Raw genomic sequence first — 25948 nt, 5'->3', positions numbered from 1 at the left:
CAGTATATTGCTTTCAAAGAGGTGTCATAATTAGAAGAAGTTACAGGTGAAAACGTTGACACAAAAGGCTGTTTTTTTCAACTAATTTTCAATTTTTCCTATATTTAACTGTTAGTTTCTATAAAGAAACCTTGATGGATCAACACAAATGACCCCTTGCTGAATTCAAAATGTTGTCTAATTTTCTAAAATGTATAGCTTTCCAGGATCCATTATTGCTTTCATACCTATTTCTACCATTAACTGGAAGGAGGTTGAAAGCACAAAAAATAGTAAAATAGGCTATGTCCCAGAAAAATGCCAAAACCGTGTAAAAAATGTTGATTTTCTGACAAAGGTCAGTCATTCCCTGAAAGCTGGGAAAATGGCGATTTCAGCCCCACAAACCCTTTTTTGATACCATTTGCAGGGAAAACCCCAGACGCTTTCATTTGCAACCCTTTTTTCGCATTTTTCCCCCAAAAAATGAAAAATTAGCTGTATTTTGGCTAATTTCTGGGTCCCCTCCAGGGGAATCCACAAATCCTGGGTACCTTTAGAATCCCCATGATGTTGGAAGAAAAGTATGCAAATTTGGCGTGGATACCTTATGTGGTCAAAAAGTTACACGGGCCTAAGCACGCACTACCCCAAATAGCCAAAAAAAGGCTTAGCACAGGGGGAGAAAAGGCCTAGCAGCGAAGGGGTTAAAGTAGATTAAAGCACCTAATAAAACATATAATGATATTAAGAGGAAATACCTCTTTTTGCTCAGGCAAAATGTAGTTGATACCTTTAACAAAATGTAAACCAAGATTTTAGTGATACTTTTGTCAAGCGGCACTAATGGTAAATTAGACAAAACTATGGCTAAAGGAGGCTAAACCAAATCTCCATCTGTGTGTATACTCTGTGTTTTGCAAAGCTCTCTTGAGACCAGACCTAAAAAGAATGACTCTCTCCCTTGGAGACCTCATAGAACTACTGACCGATCAAAAGGTCACCTCCTCTAAAGAATCAAAATAATATTCAAAGGAGTCCCCCTTTATGCTCCATTTTATGACCTGGGCTCTGACAGAACTATAAACACTGCTTATCATCCATGCAGGTATGTTTTGTCGATTGAGATAAAAAAAAGTCACACAAATAAATTTATGTGAATTCCTGTTTATTACTGCATATTACGGTTTAGTTCCATTTGCAGGGTTTTATTGAGACAGTTGCAAGTTTTGTGCAAGCTTTGTTGTTCATTATGCACAAAGTGCTTAGATTTTAAAAAATTCAAACTTTTTTTTTTACAAAAGTAACATCTTATACACATTGCGCACCCAAAGAGCATACAAAGAAGCTAGAGCTATTTCAATGTGATCCACTATTCGATTTACTGCCTTTTTCAATTCATAGCAGCACTTTTTTATGCTGCACAATGTTACAATGTATTCAAACAAGTGCTTTTAGGTTCTAAGAACAACATTCAAATACACCTTCTTTTTATATTCTCTGCTTAATCTTTTAGACTCTGGCAAACCTGAGGAACATTTGTAATGAATTGAGGCAGACTTTTAGAGACACCTTGTATAGAGAAGAGGAGATTCACAAGGGGTTTGGAGTTAGAGTGATTCTTAATTTAGGTTTGACTTACCTTTGAACTGCAACACTTCTACACACATAAGAAATGGGGCAGGAATCCTAACATGGAGGTAGGATTTAATTGTCTCGAAAGTCTAGTGAGAACAGTACAACGGCTGGGTGGATGTTATGCTTTGCCTTTTTAGGCAAATTATGGAACTTTGCCTGATTGAAAGCAGGTAAAGTTTCCCTACTTAGCCCAAATTTGAAAAGTAAAAGCCAAATTCTTCTGTTCCTTCTGCCTGCTCTTTTTTGGCGTGGGTATCTAGCCCCAGCCAATCCAGAGCCACCTCTTAACAATTCGTCACCAAGCAGGTGGGATAGATGGAGAGGGTATAGGGGCGGAGACACAAATGTTACCTGGGGGCAAGGGTTGAAGGGCATCAACAGGGACTGGATCGAGGGACTGTTTCTAAATGGGCCACCATTAGGGGCGAGACAGAGGGTAGCACTCAGTTCTATCTCCTGGGAGCATAAAAAATGGTCCAAAGGTAGCTGTCGAGATGCAGTAATACACTCACTGCCCTGAGCGGTGATTCACTGCTGCAGGAACTGTTTCTAGCTGTAGGGAAGGGACACCTAAGCGCCCATGTTTTTTTTTTTTTTTTAATTGAAACTTGTGAACTGGCTTGCAACCCAACCTGACTTAGCAAGTTCAAACTCCTCACAACACCATTTGGAAACAGCTAGGATAGAATCAAAAACATTTTTGAAAATCGATTATCATAGTTTTATAAACTCGGAGCAGAATACAAATGAAACACACACACACTTACAATGTAGTAATGGAGACTTATTTTAAAAATGTAATACTTTATGGCAGATAACACTTTTTCTGTATTTAAATTTCACTTTCCCAACGTTTGAGAATTCTGTTCAATGTAAGTTGTACTTAAAGACTGAAGTCATGATGCTGTACAATGATAAAACGAGAAGCAGGCAGTAGAATCCAGCACATTTTCTGTTTAATTCCTAACTGAAAAGTGGAGCTGTAGGACTTTATTTTTTGACTAAGGTATAGGGAATTTTTGCTTTGACCAAAGCAGAATAAAAAACAAAATCTAGCTCATATACAAAGTGTCATGTTGGATAGTTCCCAATGTTTGATAGTGCCCAAACCTTCAAACACACCACCTAGACATGCTGTTGGCTAAATGTGTGAACTTATAGTAGGCCTGCTGCCTATATAGCATTGTACTGTACTAACATGGCACTATAAAATATCAGGCAAATGGCACTGTAAAATGACATACAGGCAAGCTACAGGGCTTAAAATAAAGCTTACATGTGAAATAGAAACATGAGTAGAACATTGGAATGTTGAGAGCACCACTGAAGACAACAGAGAGTTTGAGGGTCAGAAATAACTGCTAAAAGCGTTGTACTGCAATATTCTAATATGCGTCTTTCTGTTTCTCCCTGTTTAAGTAAGAGCATTCTAGCCTGAGTGGACAGAATGTTGTCACAGCATCTTAGCCCTTCTGCCTAAGGTCATTAAACTTGATCCCTTGTTAAAGGTCCTTGCCTGCGGCTCCGGTCTATAACTAAGGTGGTAGGCTTTTAACGATGAGTGCACCCATTGGAAGTTTGCTATAATGTTATATTAGAGCACTGGACTGTTGGGAGCTCCATTGAAGACATAAGAGTGGCTAAGGGCCAATAATAGCTGGCATAGGCTTTCTACTTCAACATTCCAATGGGTGTTTTTCAGTTTCTTCCTGCTCAATTTAGAATATTCTATGATTAATGAGTGGATGTTTTAACAGATTTGTAAGCTTTACACCTTGGGTTATACAGATTGTCAGAGGTCATCTCCCTTGCTATAGACCTCATGTGCTTCCTGGGTCTATATTTCAGGCTCAGGGCCCAAATAAATGGTATATCTCACTGCAGTGGGCTCTAAGGCTATTTTGGCATGTTGGGAGTTCCAAATAAGACTTTAGAGTAGACAAGGCCAAAAATGGCAAGATTTGACTTTCTGCTTTAATATTCAAGTGTTTCTCTTTCTATTTTTCCATGTTCAAATTCCAATATTCGATCCTTGGTTGGGTGACTGTCCTAAGGGCATTTCTACAATTGTTAAATACCCCCACCCACTTAATTTGCCCTACTTTGCTGTTCAGACCAGCAACTCTAAGAATGGGCCTTAAGCGACCAATATGTCACTTAATTGACTGAGTTATATATTACTTTTGCGTATGGAATTAAAAAAAACTGAATATACATTGGATGTTCTTATTGAAAGAAATTATTAACATCGGTTTTACCTGGGAACATGGTCCTGCTACCAACTTTATTTGAAGATCTCTACAGTGTAATTCCATATCATTCCAACCCTTGTTTGGGTTACAAAGGAGGAACTAGAGCTTCAACCAGTAAGTAAAAGTAATACTGCTTACTGAACATTGCATGAAGTGCTCATAACAGAGTAATTTGGGAGCACTGGTTTCTTAAAATGTATGAGTAGCACTATGAGATTATATAATGAGGGTAGTAGTTCATACTCTTTCCTTAAATTGTTCCAAGAAAAAATTACTTTGATCTCAAATGGAAACCACCATCAGATCAAGTAGCCTGCTAAGAAATGCATGTCAAAAGCAAGACCACAAGTTGATTCATGAAGATGATATTATGGCATTATGTGCGGTACAACAAGAAACCACCAAATGTAGTAATAGGGGGATATTTTGCAGGAATAGATCCTGTTGCCAGTCTCAGCCAGACCTCTTGTCCATAGTTCAACTCTAACAGAGCATCCCCTGTAATAACCCTATCACTGTATAAGCTGTTGTTAATATTTTCAGACTGGAATGCCAACTTATCTATTCCATCAACCACTAAGTATCCAGAGACTCGTGGGCTGAAGGACTCAATTGTGTACTTGAACACATAGACCCCAAGGTACGGAACAATGAATTTTCCACTTCTTGGAGCATAGGAAGCCCCATAGTTGACGTACAGGTTGTTGAATTTGATCGGACCCGGCAGAGTCATTCCATAGGTGTGAGAGACAAAGAACGTAACCATGGGTGCATATCTATAGGATCCTTTGGAAAAATCTGCAAGACAAGAACACATAGCACTGTTAGTCTTGTATATACCATGAGGGACAAGTGTATTACTATTTCTTTGAAAGTTATAATGGAATAGTTAATTTATGTAGTTTAATTTGTTGTCAACTATTGGGATTTGTGAGCAAAGTATTCTAATAATGTGAAAATAGATAAAATATTACATTGTTGGGTAAAAACAGACCTGACATCCCCTTGTACTAACAGAATTTGTATATATACTCCGTTCATCTCAATTATATTCATGCATTTTGGCGTGTACATTTGTGCCAATACCTACAATAACAATGACATGTTTAATCTTAATTTTTCGATAATCGTGATCAACTATTTTTTACGCAGTGTGAGGTCTATGAAGATAATAAATAGCAAATTCAAATAACAGGTTAAGTCGGAACACAGACATGTCTTTAAAAAGATGTAATTATTCCATTTCGGTTATCGCCTGCTTCTGTTTAATTTCACATGAAACCAATATCCCAAGTGAAGAATTCCCTTTCTCCATTTACGTTTGAAAAATACTTTCCATACTTTCTTCATTGCTTGATCCTGCGGATTCCTCTGGGTCGTATGATTTCTCATTCACATCTCGCATAAAGACTGCGATCTCTCTCCCATATAGTCTACGCATAGAGGGCATAATTGCAAGCAGCAGCAATAATTATCGCAGGCCGATCTTAGCGTGCATTTTCCTATCACCTGCTATCGCTGGAACTTATCGACGTGTTCGCGCTGTATTAACAACGCTCAGCGCCATGGCGATAAATATTCCAGCAATAGTGGGGATATTGCCGTTTTCCATGGAACAACGCTGGTTTTCCAGCGTTGTTCCATGGAAAACGGAAATATCCTTGATGATAGGGCCTGTGGTCTTGGCCACACAATCCACCTCCCTTGTTAGGTATACCTTAGTGTGGAATTTAACAGACGTTAAATTCCAGCGTTAAGGCCCAGTTAGCGCGAAAAAATTCAGCGATAAACCGGACGGGGCTTCGTTGTAAATACAGCGAAGCACCGTTAGCGATATTTTATAATGTAGTTGTAAGGGGCACGCCTACCTTGCATCTCATTAACGAGGCGAGACGAGGCGATAGGAAACTGGGCGCTAAGGCAAAGAAACACGCGCTAGAGTGTCCTTGTTAATAAAGCGATAACATTATCGCCACTTTTCGCCCGAAAACGGACGCTAAAGCGGCGTTAATGTTATCGCCTGCCCTTGATAATATGCCCCATGATTCTCTACAGCACGAACATAAATTTCCCTTGGATGAAAATCTCGAAGAAAACATTCAAAAATCTCAACTAACCAAACTTGGAAATGTGAAGACTTTGCAATTAAATTGGCATCTGTTAGCTTTCACCAACCATAAATAAAGTAATAACTCTGATTTTGAAGAAAAATCCACATTATCATCAAAATAACAATGATAGTTTTTAACAGTGATGAGAACTAACATTGCATATGTAGATAACAGAAGCATACGGGCATATTTTACAATATTTCATGTAACACAACGCAGCAAGACAATTTACTGTGTTGCGTTGCATGAAGGGGAAACAGCAGAAATGTGCCATATATACTAAGATATGGTATGTTTCTTCTGTTCTCTAGCGCTGGTGCATGTGGGAGCCTACGGCCAATGCAGGCAACCTTGCTCCAAGCTGCAAGGGTGCCTGTGTTACAAACAGGATTATTTTTTTGCTGGAAAGGACATCTTCCTGCACACAAACAATCCTTGGAGACATTTTCGGTATTCTATGCATGCTACAGAATGCAGCATGCATAGAAAGAGGAAGTAATGAGGAGAAATACATTTATTTCAACTCACTGCGGGGTGGTCAGGGAGGTGCAGCATTTTGGCACTACCCTAGGTTTACTGACTTTGAAACATGTGTATTGTATCCAAAACTATGGTTGCATACAAGGGAAGGCCAACACTCCACCAATTGATTGGCTCCCTGCTGCAAAATAATGCAAGGCAGTGATGTGCAATGCCTTGCATTACTTTGGATTTATTAAATCACATAAAGCTACGCAAGGTGGCTTTGCGTGGCTTACTAAATATCATTTAAGGACTTGCATTGTCTTGCAATGACATGAGTGACAGAAGGGCGATGGAAGCCCTCAGTAATTATGCCCCAAAGTGTCCACAATATATGATAATAGCCAGGCATAGTCCTGACTGAAATCAACATCCACCTTCAGGGGAAAAGGTGCAGGGTGAATGTTTTTAATTATTTCACTTAGTAGGGCACTGGCAAATCAACTTGCCTGTACAATGATTGGTTGTTTGTAGTTGCTTAGAATCATTCAATGTTCTTATTCCTTTCTGGTATTAGTGCCTTAAAGAACACAATATGACCACAGAGGCAGTTTCGCAGTGAGAGGGTACAGATACAAGCATTCACATTTGGCTCTTATTTGAGATTAGTGCTACTCTAAAAATGTGTTAAAATATCAAAAGCTTGACAGAAGAGGAAGGTTTTAACCTTTTCGTAATTATGAGCAGGGACACTAGAATTATGCAAGTCGGAAGGACTAAATTATGTGTCAAGGAAAGTCAAATTATGCAGCATTTATGTAACACATTTCCATTACAAACAGCTCTGCAGAACAGTGTGATGCATTTGATATTTAATATGTACATGTCTAATTATAAAGTACAGTGGGATTCAAGACAAAGGGCCATATGTATAAACATTAGGGATCCCAATTTTCTACTTGCGATGATCTCCTAATCGCAATTAGGGTATGGGTATTCCTAATGTACACATTTTTGTATTCCCAAATAGTGATTCCTAGTAGGTCGCAAATTTACCTGCCTCATGAATATTAATGAGGTACGTTGCAATTTGCAACCCATTAGGAATAGCCCCCATCACAGGGATGGTGGTCTGCTGGGGTATACAGACCACCATGTCTGTGATTGCATTTTACTAGTTACTGAAAGCATTTTGCCTATTGTACATTTTAAAAAGCATGTCTGCGGTCTCAAGTGGCCCAAGGGGTATATTTACAACATTTTGGCTTAGGGCAGTGTAACAAGCCTTCTATCTGTCCTGCCCTATGTCAAAAGAAAAGGGTTGCAATGCCCCCTGCATATCTTGTCGATAGGGTGCTGTTGGACCTGAAATCTTTTACCCCTGTCTTTTTGCTTTCTGACCTTCTGCTTTTGATGGTATGCTGGACTTTGTTTTTGCTGGTTCAGTGTTTCTGCGCACTTTTTCACTGCTATTCAGTGTTAAAGTGCAGGTACTCTAGAAAGATACTCAAAGCATCGCCCCATCCACACTGCAGCCTTAGCCCACCAATACCAGTGCCATCGACTCCAAACCGTCTACAGATGACATCGCTTCAGCAGTGACGACAACGCTGCTTGCACCATGACCTGCCAGCACTGCAATGAGCACTGCCCCGGTCTCTCCAACACCGCTGGATGTTGTCACAGAGACACTGCATGCACCGTGACCTGAGGGCACAGAATGCTGCACCGCTGCACTGCGCACCACAGTCCTGACGTCTACCAGCGTCAGCACTCCTAACTTCAACCTCATGGAGTTCAATCTGCAACGTGTGTAACTTCAGGGGCCCGCCGACTCCAGTACTGACCTCTGAAGCTGACACCTGCTGACGCAGCTTCTTCGGATCTCATGGCAAGATCCACAAAGCCCTGCATTTCCAAGGTACTGTTTGTGGGTCTTCCCGACACTGTAGCTGACCACGATGCTGCTGTCAGCCTGAACTGTTGGATTTGTTTGTTCATGACGCCGTGATAGCCCCGGATGGAACTATCAACTTCAAGGAACTGTATTGTAAGTCTATTTTTGCAATATTTGTATTTTGATCACGGTATGCTGGATTATTATTGTTTTAGCCTTGTTTTAAACAGATAAGGCTATTTTTCTAAAACTGGTATGGTGTTCCTTTGCAGTGTTTTCACTGTATTTCTGGGTGTTATGTGCAAATGCTTTACATATTGTCTCTGACATAAGCCTTACTGCTCATGCCAAGCTATTAAGGGAGTGAGCAGGGGTTATTTTAGATGTGTAATTACCTTACCCTGTTTAGAATGAAGGGTCCCTACTTGGACAGGGTGCATACCTCTGCCAACTAGAAACCCCAATTTCTAACATTGGTTGTCAGCAGTGAGAATAGGACTTGCATTTGCATTTGGCCTACAGTGATTAGTGTACACCACTACCATATCGTAGACCACTACTTACCACATACTGTTTTGTTTTGGTTTATTTTTGATCTTCCCATTTGTTTTGCGTTTGAACTTTCTACTGCATCATGCCTGAGTCAAGAGCATAATCAGTTGCATCCCTAGAAGTGACTTTTGAGGAGGAAAGGTTGGAATCCTACAATGAGAAGGAGTTGAATGATATTTGCAAAGTCCAGTCAGAGGCCTAACCAGGAAAGAGGAGATACAGAAGGCACTGAGGCCCTGGGTAGCAGTCAGCAATGCCTGTGGGCAGTATGGGGATCTTAGTGTGGAGGCCGAGGAGCCTATTTCTAGGGTTAATGTGCTTTTGGGAGGGGAGGGACCCTCCAGGCCAGGCAGAAGTAGTCTGTGCCCAGAGGAGCTGGAGGACAGGCTGGGAGCAAGGAGAGATGCAATGGAGCTGGAGAGGCTCGAGCTGGCAACAGAAGAGAAAAGGATGATGTTAGAGCAGGAGCTTAGAGTAAAGGAGCTGGATCAGAGGAGTAGGTCCAGCTCACATGGTGGCAGCAGTTCCTCAGATAGAACAGTACACATTCCTAAGAATGTAGGAAAGGAGTACAAGAAGAGGGATGATATCCAGAGGTGGTTTCAAGGCTATGAATGGGGTCCCTGAGAAGGATTGGGGAGCAGGATTGTGGACCTACTTCTCAGAGGAGGGGAGGGGCACATTGTTGGCTTTGGGTAAGGGGTATGACCTAATCTACACTGACATGAAGGAGGCCCTTCTCACAAGGTATGGTCTCACTCCTGACAAGTTCAGGAATCAGTTTAGAGGAAGTAAGAAAACTGATTCCCAGACCTGGTTAGAATGTGTAGATTGTGTTGGCAGGTCACTGGATGGTTGGGTGAAGGGCAGTAATATGACAGATTTTCAGGGCCTGTTTAATTAGATTTTGTGAGAGCACTTGGCTAGTATATGTTTTTCAGATCTGCACCAGCACTTGACAGATAGTAAGCTGACTGACCCCAGGAAGATTGCTATAGAGGCGGACCACTGGGTGAGTACTAGGGTCCACAAGAAAGTGTATTTGGTCACTCTTCCAAAGGAGGGTAGGGTACCCAGCAGAAGAGTGGAGGGGGACAAGAGTAAAGCAAAGGAGTTCTCTAAAGGGCTCCAGACTAGTACCCAGAGTGAGGATTTCTGCCCCCCAGGCGATAATGAACCATGGGCCTCTTCAGGAAAACCTGCAGGGACTGGAACCCATACACGCTTTGCATGTAACCAGGTGGGCCACATCAAGGGGAATCCAAACAGCCCCAAGTGGGCACAGTCACCCATCGGTGGGCAGTCCGAGGTGTTGGCTTGTGTAGTGCTAGGGGAGGAGGGTGAAAATCCCACAGATATGATTCTTGTCTCACTAGGGGACATTGAGATGGTCCAGGGCAGCCTATTGCCTGCAAAAACAAAGAAATAAAGCACCTGGGTGACCATCTATGGGCAAAGGATTGTGGTTCTCAGAGATACTGGAGGCAGTGTGACCTCAGTCTGGTGTCACCTGGTATCTGAGGAGCAAGTAGTCCCTGGTCCATTCCACCAAGTAGTTGCTGTGGACAACTCAGAGCGCCAATGTAAGGTGGCGCAGGTTCCCTTTGAGGTGGGGGATCTCAGGTCCCTTGAGGGTGATTGTGAGCCCTACCATGCCTGTAGATTGTCTGCTAGGTAACCATCTGGAGCAGTCCCTGTGGAGGGATGTGGAGCTCAGGTCTCACTTGGAGATGCTTGGGTTGCCAGAGTGAGCATGTATGACCACTCGGTCCATGGCAGCCAGACAGAGTGATCAGAAGAACCTGGAGTCTGAAAAAGTGGCCCGGGCACCTGCCATGAGAAAGGGAAAGGGGTGTGGGAAACCTGCTCCTGAAGTTACCACGGTCCTGAAGGAGGATAACCTAGAGGGGGATGCCCCAGAACCTAAAGGAGAGCAAGTGGCTGAACGTGGGGACTTATCTGAGCTGACCCATTGGCAGCAAGAAGGGGTCCCACCAGTGAGGAGGTCTGCAGGGAGTAGAGAGAATATGCTTCTCTAGATGGTTTGCGGCAGCAGGCTGCAAACCAGGCAGATGGTGATCAGTATGGATCACACTGGCGCTACTGGGAAAATGGTCTCCTATACAGCGAGCCTAAGGTAGCAGAGCCTGCGTCAGCCCGTGAGCTGATGTTACCCCTGCACTTCAGGACCTTCATACTGGGTCTGGCTTATGGTGTGCCTTTGGCAGGACTTTTAGGGTGGGACAAAACATGTGACAGGCTTGTCATCCACTTCTTTTGGTCCAAAATGCGAACAAAGTCAGATGCACATTATAGGTCTTGCCAAACTTGCCAGGCAAGCGGTAAGAGTGAGAGGAAGTGTAAGGCTCCTCTTCAACCTTTTCCGGTTGTAGGCACCCCTTTAGAGAGGGTGGGGGTGGATATTGTGGGGTCTCTGGACCCTAAGACAGCCATGAGCAACAGTAATATCCTGGTCTTTGTAGACCATGCTACCCAGTACACAGAGGCTATCTCTCTCAAGACAATGACGGCGTTCGTGGAGGGCCGGGCATTAATGGGGATCTTTTCCGACATGGGCTTTCCAATAGAGGTGGTATCTGACCAAGTATATGACATCCCTGTGGGAGGGGTGTGGTGTATCCTACAAGTTCACCACTCCCTACCACCCCAAAGCAATGGCTTGGTGGAGAGATTCAACCAAACCCTGAAGGGAGGGATCAACAGTCTGACTGAACCCATGAGACATAAGTGGGATGTCCTCTCACCATGCCTTCTCTTTGTTTACAGGGAGGTACAGCAGAAGTCATTAGGGTTCAGTCCCTTTGTGTTACTGTATGGGTACCGTGTGAGAGAACCTCACAGCCTGGTGAAAGAAGACTGGGAGTCAGCTCCCAGGAAAACTCGTCAGGATCAGTGGCGACTGGTAAGTTTTAGAGGGAGGGGCAGACAGGACATACACGCATGCATACACATACACACTCAAAGCCATGCATTCACATGTACACACACACAAACACATTCATTCACAACACTCATTACCAAACAGTCATACATACACGCACGCATGCACCATACATTAATTTAAAAGAAAATACACACTTACATGTAGCTCTGCCTTGGAGGTTCCAGTAGGCTTGGGACTGCTGCCTTCCCTCATTGGCTGACTTAAGATCAGCCAATGAAGGAAGGCAGCAGTCCCAATGTCATAACAGAGTGGGATGGGGTCAGTGAGACTGCTGACCCCACCCCACTCTGTGATGAAGTGTCACTGATTGACACTCAATCTGGGTGCTTTAGGGCTAAAAACTGAAGCTCCCAGGTGCGAGGCACTCAGTGACGCTACCCCTCGTCACTGAGGGGAGGGCCTCAGGGTCCTTTGCTGACCTGAGGAGGTCATGCCCACAGGAGCCGTGACTTCCTCAGCCCAGCAAAGTTCAGCTGAGGCAGCCAGGAGCCTGCTCATTTAGCACATGTCTGGCTCCTGGCTGTCTGACCTGAAAATGAACAGTGTCTGTCAGGCTGACCTTTGTTCAGCTTGACAGACACTGTTTGTGAGGGGCAAAAGGTGGAAGGGTGTGGCCGCTCAGCCCCAATGGACCAGCCGCTGCTGCCCAGGATGTATTTAGCTAATGATAGCCTTTAGAAACCACACTGCGCACTTCAGGGAACTCACTCAGCTGAACCTAGAAGCCAGCCACAAAGAGAGAAAGCATTGGTGTGACCAGAATGCCACTCTGGTTGAGTTTCAACCTTGCCAAAAAATGTGGGTTATGGCCCCAGTAGAGCCTTGCGCTCTTCAGGACAAGTGGACTGGGCCTTTGGAGGTAGTGGAGGGCAAGAGAGATGTCACCTACCTGGTGAACTTGCGGACTTCAAAGAACCCTGTGAGGGTACTCCATGTGAAGCACCTTAAACCTCACTTTGAGTGGCTTGAAGTAAGCATGATATTGGCAACAGTTGATGGGGTGAGAGTGAACCTCTCCCTGACCTCCTGTCTGCCAAAGAGCACGATGGGTCAGTGGAAGGTGTGAACCTTTCCCCTACACTGACCTCTGAACAGCAGAGTAACTGTAGCCAGCCGTTGGGGCAGTTTGCCTCACTGTTCTCCCCGACCCCAGGTGTCACCCACTGGTGTACCCATGATGTGGGCACCCAAGTCAGTCCTCCTGTGATGCACAAGATTTACAGGCTGCCTAACAGAGTCAAAGTCAGCATCAAAGAAGAGGTTTCTAAGATGTTAGCATTAGGGGTGATAGAGCCCTTCAACTGTCCTTGGGCCAGCCAGTGGTCTTGGTTTCAGAGGCTGCTGCACCTGGTGCCACTCCTGAAATTCAGTTCTGTGTGCACTACTGTGCTCAATGACGTCACCAGGGCTGACGCACTCCCCATCCCCAGAGCTGATGAGCTCATGCATCGGCAGGGATCTGCCAAGTTCATCAGTTCGTTTGATTTAACGTCTGGGTACTGGCAGACTGCCTTGACTGATGGGGTCAAAGAGAAATCTGGATTCTCAATGCCAGAGGGGCACTACCAGTTCCAAGTGATGCCTTTGGGTTGAAGAATGCCCCTGCCACCTTTCAGAGGTCAGTCAACCAGGTGTTGGCTTGACTGGAGGATTTCAGTGCCCTCTACCTGGATGACATCACAGTGTTCAGTTCCAGTTGGGAAGATCTTTTGCACCACCTCTGAAAAGTGCTGAAGGCCCTGCAGACGGCAGGCCTCATGATCAAGGTCAGTAAGTGCCAGATCGGGCAGGGGTTTGTTGTGTACTTAAGGCACTAGGTAGGAAGCGGCCAAGTGAAACCCCAACAACCTAATATCGACATCATTTTGGCTTGGGAGCCCCCCAATACCCAGACAGAGGTGAGAGCCTATATAAGTCTCACCAGTTGCTATAGGAGATTTGTCAAGGGCTATGGCACTATTATTGCCCCCTTTACTGAGCTGACTTCCAGACAGCAGCCAAGGAAAGTGATCTGGACTGATACCTGCCAGGCAGCTGTTGATGCCCTGAAGGCAGCATGTGCACAGCGCCAGTGCTCAAGGCACCCGACTTCTCCAAATAATTTGTTGTGCGTACAAATGCTTCAGAGTATAGTGTGGAAGCGGTGCTCTCACAACTGAATGAAGACGGCCTAGACCATCCTGTAGGCTTCCTTAGCAGGAGACTACTTCCCAGGGAACAAAGGTGGAGTGCGATTGAGCGAGAAGCTTTTGCTGTCGTTCGGGCGCTGAAGAAGCTAAGACCCTACTTGTTTGGGACTCACTTTCGAGTTCAGACAGACCACAGGCCCCTTAGATGATTAATGCAGATAAGGGGTGTAAGCCCAAAACTGTTGAGGTGGTCTGTCTCCCTACAGGAAATTGTCTTTATGGTAGAACACCGCACTGGCAACGAACATGCCAACGCTGATGGTCTGGCAAGGTTCTTCCGCCATAGTAATGAGAACTCCCAGGTAGGTGGGTAGTTCTCCCTACTTTCAGCTGGATGGTACATGTATTAGACCTAGCATCTTTTCACATATTTTCCCTGTCATTTTGCTTTCTGACTTCATATTTTTGATGGTATGCTGGACTTCATTTTTGCTGGTTTAGTGTCTCTGTGTACTTTTTTACTGCTAAAGCGTAGTGCTCCTACTCTGAATTGTGTTATGATTGGTTTTCCATGATTGGCATGTTTGATCTACTAGTAAGTTCCTAGTATAGTGCATTGTGTGTGCCCAGGGCCTGTAAATCAAATGCTACTAGTGGGCTTGTAACACTGGTTGTGTCACCCACACATGCAGCCTTTTAAAGGTGTCTCAGACCTGCCACTGCAGTGCCTGTGCTCGGTTTTTCCTGCCATGTCGACCTGACAAGTGCACCCACTTGCCAGGCCCTAACCTTCTCTCTTATTACATGTAAAGCACCCCTACAGTGGGCCTAAGGTAGCCCCATGGGCAGGGTGCAGTGTATGTTAAACATAGGACATTTAGTAGTGTGTTTTACATGTCCTGATAATGCAATACTGTCCATTTAGTTTTTTTCTCTATTGAGAGGCTGTCTGTCCCATAGGCTGGCATGGGAGCTGCATCGTGAAAGCCATACCCCCTGGCTTCTCTTGCTACACGGCTAATAGACCTTCCAAGAAAGGTGGAGGGTTGGCTGTGATTTATGATAGCTCTCTGAAAGCCACTTTCGTCACTAATAATTATTCTAGTTTTGAAGCCCTCTCCTTCGCTCTCACTTCTTATCATGGGTACATTTTTAGGGTTTTTTTAATTTATAGGCCGCCGGGTCCTAGGAGTCCGTTTTTAGCAGAAGTGAGATCTGTCCTCGAGGAGGGTATGCCATGGGACTCATTTACCATCTTGGGCGATTTCGATTTCCATCTAGAGATAGAGGGGGATAGAGATACTGGAAAACTGATTGATCTTATGGGCAGTCTTGAACTTAAACAACTGGTTCAGGCCCCCACCCATCAGGCTGGGCACACCCTGGACGGAATTTTCTCTAACTCTTCACAGCTCTTGGTTTCTGACATCCTGCCTCTTGCCTGGTCTGATCATTATGCTATCAGGTTCGATGTTACTGGTCTGGAAGATCAGGGTAAAACTCCGGGGGTGTTGAAGCCCAGGGAAATTAGATCCTGGAACAGGGTGGAAGGAAATGACCTGAGGGATCTTCTTTCTTCCTCACAAAGACCCCTCCCTGTAGAGGTTGATGAAGCTGCCTCTACGTATACAGCTTGGATTGAGGAGGCTTGCCTCACTCTTGCTCCCAAAAAAATGATAGTCCCCAAGAGGCTACAACCCTCAGCACCATGGTATTCACTAGAGTTGAAAACTCAGAAATTAAAATGCAAACAATTGGAACGGGCATGGAGGAAGAACTACTCCCCTTCAGCCAAGGATATTTATAAACAAAGTATTTTGTGCTACAAACACTTACTGACTGAAACTAAGAGAGAGTTTTTTGCAAGTCAGATTAAACTTGCAATTAACTCAACAAAGGAACTCTATAAAACAATAACAAGGCTAGCGCACCCATTGCCTACTCCCCTTACACCTACCAGGGATTTTTGCGAAGAAATTGCCATTTTTTTTCAGTCTAAAGTGGCAGCAATCTTCAATACTTTTAAAAATCCGGTTAGTGTTAACTTAGGCCCTACTGATTGTTTGGTTTTAAAACCCTCTCTGGATATTTTTCCTCCCATAACATATCCAGAGACTCTCAATTTTTTGCTAACAGCAAAATCTGGATCACCCGCTGATCCATGCCCTGTGGCAGTAGCAAAGTTGGCACCCGAACCCATAGCTTCAACTCTGACGGTGCTTTATAATACTATGTTCTCTCTTGGGCAGTTCCCAAAATGTTGGAAGGTAGCTTCGGTACTTCCTCTACTGAAAAAACCTAACCTGGACATGAACGACCGTAATAACTTTCGTCCTATTTCGCGCCTTCCCCTACCGGCAAAACTGGTGGAAAGATATTTGAACACTAAGTTAAGTATTTTCTTGCGTGATACCAATGCCCTGGATCCCACCCAGTTTGGTTTTAAAGAAGGACACATCACCGAGGCCGCTCTTCTCAAATCTACGGATGAGATTAGGAGAGGGCTGGACCAAGGTGGTAAGGCAGTGTTGATCCTGCTGGACCTCTCCGCGGCTTTCGACACGGTCCATCATGGTGTTCTAAAGGACCGTTTATCGGCCTGTGGCATACGCAATAAAGCCTGGTCTCTTCTAAAGTCCTTCCTCTCTGACAGACGACAGTCAGTGGCTTTGGGTGACTTTGTCTCGACCCCATTCTCTCTTCCCTGTGGGGTCCCACAAGGCTCTTCCCTCAGCCCCACGCTTTTTAACGTGTATGTTGCCCCTCTGGCCCCGCTGATTGAAACGTTTGGCTTCAGTCTTACATCTTATGCCGACGATACTCAGATTGTAATATCTATGTTACCAGGTCAGGAGAGGGCGTCAGAGGAGAGACTACATGATTGCATGGGGGCAGTAGGAGACTGGATGTCTCAAAACTGCCTTAAACTTAATGCAAGCAAAACTGAGGTGATGTTAATCGGCAATAATGCTAATATGTGGACTCCTAGTTGGTGGTCAGTGGCCATGGGTACTCTCCCAGTCCCCTCCCAGAAAGTAAAAAATCTGGGAGTAGTGTTGGATGATTGCCTCTCCATGCAAGCTCAGGTGAATGCGGTTGTCCCTACCACCTTGTACGCTCTTAAGAGCTTGAGGAAAGTGCTCCCGCTCCTGCCTGCGGATTGTAAATTTTCAGTGGTCACAGCGCTGATTATGCCTCGTCTGGACTACTGCAATGGTCTGTATTTGAACATGCAGGAGGGTAATCTTTGTAAACTCCAGATGCTTCAAAACTCAGCAGCCAGGTTGCTTACGAGCACATCGAGATCTACCCCAATTTCTGGCGCAATAAGAAAGATGCATTTGCTGCCGGTAAAAAAGCGAATCCTTTTCAAGGCCTTATGTTTTGTTTTTCGCGCCTTGCAGAACACAGGCTCTCTTTATATGAGACAACTATTTCGCTGGTGCATTCCGGCTAGAACTTTGCGCTCCCTGGGAGCTAAACTCATCATTCTACCGAGTATACAGAAAGCCAAATGGGGTGGGAGAAGCTTTGTGGCGGGTGCAGCTAGGGCCTGGAATGAACTGCCCTTTGCCTTGAGGAATTCAAACGATCTTCTTTCCTTTAGGAAAGCGCTCAAAACTTGGTTGTTTTGATTCTTCTGTTTGCTAAGTGTTGGGAGCTCTACAGCAAGCGCCGGGACACCCTAGGGTAGCTGCGCGCTATATAAGTTCGCCTAACATAACATAACATAACATTGTAACATCTTACAAGTGTAACTTTCCATTGGGACAAGATGAGTAATGAATATGCTACTTACCAGTATGCATCTGTTCTTGGCATGTAGGGCTGCTGACATTCATATCTGTGCATAGATCGCCGCCTAGTGTTGGGTCCGGATGTTTGCACGTTGTTGTCCTGGAAGAGTCTTCGAAGTATCCTGGGATAGGTGACTCCTCCCCTGGACTACAGTGCGCATGGGCATCCTCTCCATCCTCAGATTGTTTTTCGCCATTGTGGCAGTGATGGAGTAGATACAGAAAGTGATGACCATGCCTACAGTAATTCTGAGAGCTGCAGCTGCTACAGGCGCCGGGGAGGAGGGAGGGCGATATGAATGTCAGCAGCCCTACATGCCAAGAACAGATGCATACTGGTAAGTAGCATATTCAGTTCGAGGCATGTGGGCTGCTAAATTCATATCTGTGCATAGAATATATAGCAGTGCCCTCTTATTAGCGGCGGCTACCAGTGCCAGCTGCAGCGGTCTGAAAAAGAGTTTTGAGAACAGCCTGTCCTACAGCTGCCTGCTGTTTTGATTGCACATCTACACAATAGTGTTTGGTAAATGTATGTGTAGTGGACCAGGTGGCTGCTCTACATATGTCATGCAAAGGAATGTTTCCTAGGAAAGCCATTGAGGCCCCTAACTTACGTGTTGAGTGGGCTTGTGGGGGAATCGTTAAAGTACGTTTAGCCTTTTGATAGCAAATTTGGATACATTTAACGATCCATCTGGCTATTCCTGCTTTGGAGATAGCGTTACCTTTGTGGTGTGGGGCAAAGGCAACGAAAAGTTGTTGTGTTTTCCTAAAGGGTTTGGTCCTGTCGATATAATACATGAGGGCTCTTTTGACATCTAGTGTGTGGAGTGCCCTTTCTGCGACAGTTTGTGGGTTTTGGAAGAAAACGGGCAGTTCAATGGTTTGATTCATGTGGAACTGCGATACCACCTTTGGCATGAATTTGGGGTTGGTACGTAGTACGACCCTGTTGGCGTGGACCTGTATAAATGGCTCTTGAACGGTTAGTGCCTGGAGTTCACTAACTCTCCTCAAAGAAGTGATTGCTACTAGGAAAGCTACTTTCCAGGTAAGGAATTGAATCTCGCATGAGTGTAGAGGTTCAAAGGGTGGACCCATCAGGCGTGTGAGGACCAAATTGAGGTTCCACATCGGAGCCGGTGGGTGGCTTGGAGGAATGACTCGTTTGAGTCCTTCCAAGAATGCTTTGATGGCAGGCACTCTGAATAGAGAGAGGTGCTGCCTGGTCTGCAGGTAGGCTGATATTGCGGTCAAATGGACACGTATAGAGGTGTACGCCAGATTGCATCGGTATAGGTGCAATAGGTAACAAATAATGTTTTGGATGGATGCGTCTAGCGGGTTAATGTCATTATTATTGCAATAAATGACGAACCTCTTCCATTTGGCTGCATAGCAAGCTCTGGTAGTGGGTCGCCTGGCCTCCTTAATGATGTCCATACAGTCAGGTGGCAGGTTGAGGTAGCCAAACTCTAGGACTTCAGGAGCCAGATTGCCAGGTTCAGCTGTTGCGGATCTGGGTGCTGAATCTCTCCATGGTTCTGCGTCAAATGCTCGGGTTTGATCCGTAGCCTTTGATGCGGCACCACGGAAAGTTCGAGAAAGGTGGTGTACCACGGTTGGCGCGCCCACGTTGGAGCAACCAGGACGAGCGTCAGTGAGTGTTGACGCAGTTTGCGTGCCACCAGCGGTATCAGTGGTGCTGGGGGAAAAGCGTACGCAAATCTGCCGGACCAGTTCATCCATATCGCATTGCCCTGCGACTGTGGATGTGGGAACCTGGCGGCAAAGCTTTGGCATTTTGCGTTTTCGCTTGTCGCGAATAGGTCTATCTCTGGATGACCCCACTGCTGGAAGTACGGTTGGAGTACTGATGGGTGTAACTCCCACTCGTGCATCTGGTGGCTGTGTCTGCTGAGCAGATCCGCCATCTGGTTGTCTTTGCCGGGGAGGTGTACTGCCATGAGGAACATGTTCCTCTGAATGGCCCACTTCCACATGCTCTGAGCCAGATGAGACAACTGTGGAGAGTGTGTTCCTCCCTGCTTCTGTATGTAGTACATGGCAGTCATGTTGTCCGTCCGGATCAACACGACTTTGTTGCATAAGTGTACTTTGAATGCTTTCATAGCGAGGAAGATTGCCATCAGTTCTAGGAGGTTGATGTGCATCTTCTTTTGTTGTTGTGTCCATAGTCCCTGCACTGTGTAATGGAGTACATGAGCTCCCCATCCCTGGAGAGACGCGTCCGCCGTCAGTATTATCTGTGGGACAGGCTCTTGGAACGGTCGGCCCTTGCAAAGGTTTTGTGGATTCCACCAATGCAGAGAGTTGTATGCCCGACCGCTCACCAACACTAGGTCTTTCAACTGTCCTTGAGCCTGATTCCACTGACGTGCTAAGCACTCCTGAAGCGGGCGCATATGTAGTCTCGCGTGTGGGACTATGAAGATGCAGGAGGCCATCATGCCTATCAACTGCATGAACACTCGCGCGGGCAGGGAGTGTTGTGGTTTGAACTTGGAAATTAGCATTTGCATGCTGCTGATTCTCACTAAATTTGGCTGAGCTGTGGCTGCCAGAGTGTCTATAGTTGCACCAAGGTACTGTTGTACGTGTGCGGGCTGGAGATGGGATTTTGGGTAATTCAGTGAGAACCCTAGACTGTGAAGGAGGTGAATGGTGCGGGACATGTGGCTGGCACATTGCTGGGCTGACTTCGCTTGAACGAGCCAGTCGTCCAGGTAAGGGTAGACGTGTATGTGCTGCCTTCGTAGATGTGCCGCCACAGTAGCTAGGCACTTTGTAAACACCCTTGGTGCCGTTGTCACGCCGAAGGGAAGGACTCTGAATTGGTAATGCTGTCCTTGAACAGTGAACCTGAGGTATTTTTTGTGTGATGTGTGAATGGGTATGTGGAAATACGCATCCTTGAGGTCCAGTGTGGCTAGAAAGTCTCCCTGCTTGAGCAGCGGGAGGACTTGCTGGAGAGTGAGCATGTGAAAATGCTCGGAAAGAATGTATCTGTTTAGGGGTCTCAGGTCTAATATAGGTCTGAGTGACCCGTCCTTCTTCGGTATTAAAAAGTACAGGGAGTACACCCCCGTACCTTGCTCGTGGACGGGTACGACCTCTATTGCGCCTTTTAGAAGCATACTTTGCACCTCTTGCTGTAAGAGCGTTAAGTGCTCTGAGGACATAGGACGGTTTTTTGGAGGTATTGTGGGTGGAGTGGAGGTTAGTTCTAGACAGTAACCGTATTTGATAATATCTTTGACCCACCTGTCCGTGGTGATGGAGTTCCACGTGGACAGGAACCTTTGTAGCCTTCCCCCGACAGGTGTTATGTGGTCGGGAGGAAGGGAGAGGGCGTCACTGCTTGTTCTTGGGGGAGGACCTGGTGTTGCCGTAGCCGCGTCCTCTGCCCTTTGTACTGGAGCCACGATATCCACCCCGGGTGTTTTTATCGTAGGTGGTTTGTGTATTGCTCTTGTTGTATGTTTGCTGTGACCCCTGTCCTCTACCTGCTCCTCTATTTCCGGGGCGACGAAAGGAGCCACTCCGAAAGGACTGAGTTTGGAGAGCCCCCATGGACTTTGCAGTGTCCGTGTCCTTCTTTATTTTCTCTAGGGTGGTGTCAACCTCCGGCCCGAATAAATAGTCGGGGTTGACAGGCTGGTTGAGTATGTTGTTTTGCACTTCAGGTTTGAATCCGGAGATTCGTAACCAGGCATGTCGTCGCAGCATGACGCTAGTGTTTATGGCCCTGGCGGCTGTGTCTGCGGCATCCAGCGCGCACTTGATGGATGCGTTTGTGAGGAGCTGTCCCTCCCTGATGAGGATCTCTGCACCTTCTCTGAATTGGTCAGGGAGATGTTGGATTAGTTGCTCTAATGTGTCATAGTTCGCTCTATCGTAGCGAGCGAGGAGTGCTTGAGTATTGGCAATACGCCATATGTTGGCTGCCTGGGCGGCAATCCGTTTGCCAGAGGTCTCTAACACCTTGGACTCCTTGTCCGGGGGAGGAGCGTCACCTGTTGTTTGTGAGTGTGCCCTCTTGCGAGCATTCGCAACGACAATGGAATCCAGAGGTAATTGGCCTCTGATGTAAGTAGGGTCCCCAGGCGCTGATCTGTATTTTTTGTCTATCCTGGGGTTGATCACTCTTGCCCTGGTGGGTTCCTTGAAGATGTCCTTTGCTGGTTTGAGGACACCCTTCAACATGGGTAGAGTTTTTATATTTCTTTCTGAGGAAGCAAAAGTGTCCATAAGAAAGTCGTCCTCGACGGTGTCCGAGTGAAGTTGCACCCCATGATTGGCCGCAGCACGTTCAATCAGAGCGTTGAATGCTGCCGTGTCCTCTGTGGGAGATGTTTTTGCTCCATAGAGTTGCGGGTCTTGTGCATCCATAGGTGCACCTGGGTCCACAGGGTCATCCCAAGTTTGATCAGGGTCTTGCTGGGCGTCAGGGTCCACGTCTCCGGGGTAGGGGACCTGGTCACCCATGTAGTCCCCCAACGCATCCGTGTCGGAGTGTGTGGGAGAGAAGGATTGTGGATCCTGGTAGGGTGAGTGGAAAGGTTCGTAAAGAACTGGTTCTGAAGCCACAGGCAGCTTTCTTTTTAGTGGAATCCTGAAGGAGTCCAAAGCCGGCTCCGAAGTTATTTTCCGTTTGTGGATAATCATCCTGCCGGTGTCGGCGTCGATTATATGCGATGGAGACGTCTCCCCAGAGTGTTCAGCAGGCGTGATTGTGGTATGGGTCACCCGTGTCCTGATTTGGAACATTTTCGGGGCCGTGGATGGTGGCAGGCCAAAAGTAATGTTGGCCGGTGTCGAAGAGGCTGCTGGAGCTTTAATTGGCTCGGAGCCCGACGTGTCCTGGAGGACTATTTTTTGTTTGGTGCTTTGCGCAGCAATGGGTCGAGTCTGGAGCGCCCTGGAGTCTTTCGCACCGACCGGTTCAGTGGAGGCGGTCGTGGATTTTTTCGACGCCGGTGGGTCATCGAGTCGAGGTGCGGGAGTGGCCGTCGACTTCTTCGATGATTGTGGCTTAGATGTCGCCGTGGAAGCGGCGTGAGACGCAGCAGGCTGTTTGACCTTTGGGGTCGGAGTCGATTGCGTCGGTGCCGGGAGCCGAGCAGGTTTGGTGGTACCGACGGCCTTCTTCCTTATGTCGACTCCGACGTCGGCCGCTTCGAGTTCAGCACCGAAGTCTCGTTTGGTGCGCTCGGTGCCGATGTGTTTTGCTGGCGTCGAAGGTGTGGAGGGCCTCGATCCGACCAGCGCCACTTTCGGTTTCGGTTTCAAGTGAACCAATACTGCTTTCGGTTTCGGTTTTAGAGAAGGGAAACCAGCCATTTTTGGCATTAATGGCTGCCGCTGAATGTCCGAGGCCGGGCCCGAGGGCGGGGCCGAAGAACTGCGGGATAAGTCTTGGGTAAGGCCCGAAGGCGATCCCTCGACCGGAGCCATAGACTGTTGCACAGGGCTTCCTTCAGTCTGAACGGGTAGGCCTTGCTCGTCACCGGAGCTACTCTCTTCGGCCCCTAAGGCCTCATCGTAGTCTCCTACCTCGGTGTCGTCTTCATCTCTGCGAAAGAGTGTTTCATCGACATCCCCCGATCCGGAGTCATGTTCGGAAACGGGACTGGAGGGTAGGTTCTCCACTTCTTCGACATCTTCGGTCTCGGCGTTGAAGATGTCGGCCGGGGCCGGTGCCACTTGCTGCGCCTCGAGTCTCGCCGCTCGTCGATTCCGTAGAGTCTTCTTGGATCGAAATTTGGCACAGGCCATGCATGTAGATTCGTCGTGATCCGGTGAGAGGCATTTGTTGCACACCGGATGGACGTCGACGTGGGGGTATTTCACATTGCATACCGGACACCTCTTGAATGGTGTTCTCGATTCCATCGCTGATGTCGAATCGACGGTCGGGTAAGATTCGAAAGTTTGTTCTAGAAGTTAGTAAACTAACAGAGATACTATCGATACCGATTGATAACAGTACCGACGCGAACTAAAGGCCTTTTGGCCTTGAAAACAGGTTTTCCTAACTTGAGTCAAGATAACACATCCGAACCCAATGGCGGAAAAAAACAATCTGAGGATGGAGAGGATGCCCATGCGCACTGTAGTCCAGGGGAGGAGTCACCTATCCCAGGATACTTCGAAGACTCTTCCAGGACAACAACGTGCAAACATCCGGACCCAACACTAGGCGGCGATCTATGCACAGATATGAATTCAGCAGCCCACATGCCTCGAACATGGAGATTAGGCTCTCTGAAATGAGAATTTAATAACATATTTTAGTAAAGGTGGTTTTTAAATTGTGTGTTTGAACATTCCACTTTTAGAAAGTGGGCATTTTCTTACTTAACCATCCTGTGTGATCCTGTGTGCCTCTTCCTGTTTGTGGATTTACCGTCTGGTTTTGGAGTGACAGGAGCTGGGGATGTGCATTCACACTAGTCACAATGTGTCGTGTAGTTCCTATAAACCTATATAGGAGCTGTGCGTTTAGACAACATACACTGTAGGAGTGGTATCCGGACTGATTCTAGAAACCCCCACCTGATATGTTAGCCCGTGTACCAGCTAGCTCACAGTGCTACTAGAAACCCCCAAGGAGAGAATAGTTCTTGGCAACCATTGAACATGACAACCCTGATCCCTCAGGCTCATGGAAACAGTGCAATACTTTTCACTTAGGCACTCATGCTCACTTTGTCTCAGAAAGATACACAGAATAAACAGTGGGGACGTTTTTCAATAAGCATTTATTGAACCAGCGTCATTCTAGAGTAAAATAGGTGTGCTGAAATAGCCATTAGACAGAAACAGATATAAATGATTAGAAGCACTAACAGAGTAAAAGGATGGTAGATTCCTACCATCATGCTAAAACAATTAATACAGGCAAGTATATAAAATACATGACAGTAATAAATGCGTACTCCTACGATGCGATCTTAACTAGATGTACCTAAGTGTTCCTAGCATGTATGTAGGTGTAAAGCCAAGAATTCCTCTAGGATAAAGTCAACCCCGTTACCTGAAGTGAGAGACTGTGGGACCCCATCTTGGTTTCGAGATGGACACCCCGCGAGGGATGTCAGACCACTGCAAGCTGGAGTGTCTGCATACAGGAACATCAGCGTCTCGCGTCAGTGTGTCAGCAAGGAAGTTCTTTTCTCGTCTGACAACCTCTGCATGATAAAGTGTTTATATACCCAAAGTGGTACCCTCAGGGGTTCTCGCCCTAAGTGCGCCAGGTATGCTCAGATGCGAGTCCTGGGCTCACTGTGCCACTGGAATCAAGCTATCCTGACTGAAGAGGGGTGAAACCCCGAAACCGGTCCTAGGATGCTTGTTTCCGATCCAGGGAGGATCTGGCTTGGCAGTTCGGGCTGGACTGTTCCCATGAGGCACAGGGTCAAGACTGATTTGCATATAGTCAGGTCTAAACTGGGGTGGCATGGTGAGCAAAAGAATGATGGATTTAACCCAGATCTCTTGACTGGGTGTGAATGTTTTGATTTGTTCTGCATTCCCTCCATCAATTGTGTGTCTTTTGCTTTCTCGCCCAAAGTGTGCCAGGTATGCTCAGACGTGAGTCCTGGGCTCACTGTGCCACTGGAATCAAGCTATCCTAGGTGAAGAGGGGTGAAACCCCGAAACCGGTCCTAGGATGCTTGTTTCCGGTCCAGGGAGGATCTGGCTTGGCAGTTCTGGCTGGACTGTTCCCATGAGACACAGGGTCAAGACTGATTTGCATATAGTCAGGTGTAAACTGAGGTGGCATGGTGAGCAAAAGAATGATGGATTTAACCCAGATCTCTTGACTGGGGGTGAATGTTTTGATTTGTTCTGCATTCCGTCCATCAATTGTGTGTCTTTTGCACCCTCAGGGGTTCTACCTGGCTGTGTCATGTCGGACTTACGATGACGGAAGGAATGACCGTTATACATAGTTATTAAGTAGGGGATGGTAGTCCTGCTGAGTTTCCAAGAATGCTCATGCATAATGGATGTAACCAGTATCGTAACTAGGTAAAGGTCAGTCCCAAGAACCGTTATGTAGTGTACCAGTAGGGGAGAAAATAAGTGAAAGGTTAGGTGAGCACCTGAGCCTATATTGGGGTACCTATATGAAAC

At 46.3% G+C, this 25948-nt stretch overlaps 1 protein-coding gene across 2 annotated transcripts in view; it reads right to left on the bottom strand.

Moving 5' to 3' along the window:
• Positions 1-1130: 1130 nt before the first annotated feature.
• MMRN1 (multimerin 1) overlaps positions 1131-25948 on the bottom strand; it is a 310831-nt gene continuing 286013 nt past the window's right edge. For both annotated transcript variants that reach the window (XM_085635412.1, XM_085635402.1), the window contains exon 8: positions 1131-4667. In XM_085635412.1, coding sequence (XP_085491538.1) covers positions 4246-4667 — 422 coding nt within the window. In that variant the 3' untranslated portion in view covers positions 1131-4245. The remainder of the gene's footprint in view (positions 4668-25948) is intronic.

The sequence above is a fragment of the Triturus cristatus genome, chromosome 2_1 (genome assembly GCF_964204655.1).
Source record: "Triturus cristatus chromosome 2_1, aTriCri1.1, whole genome shotgun sequence".
NCBI lineage: Eukaryota > Metazoa > Chordata > Amphibia > Caudata > Salamandridae > Triturus > Triturus cristatus.
Note: the sequence above shows the minus strand (reverse complement) of the source record. Positions and strands in the feature narration are given on the sequence as shown.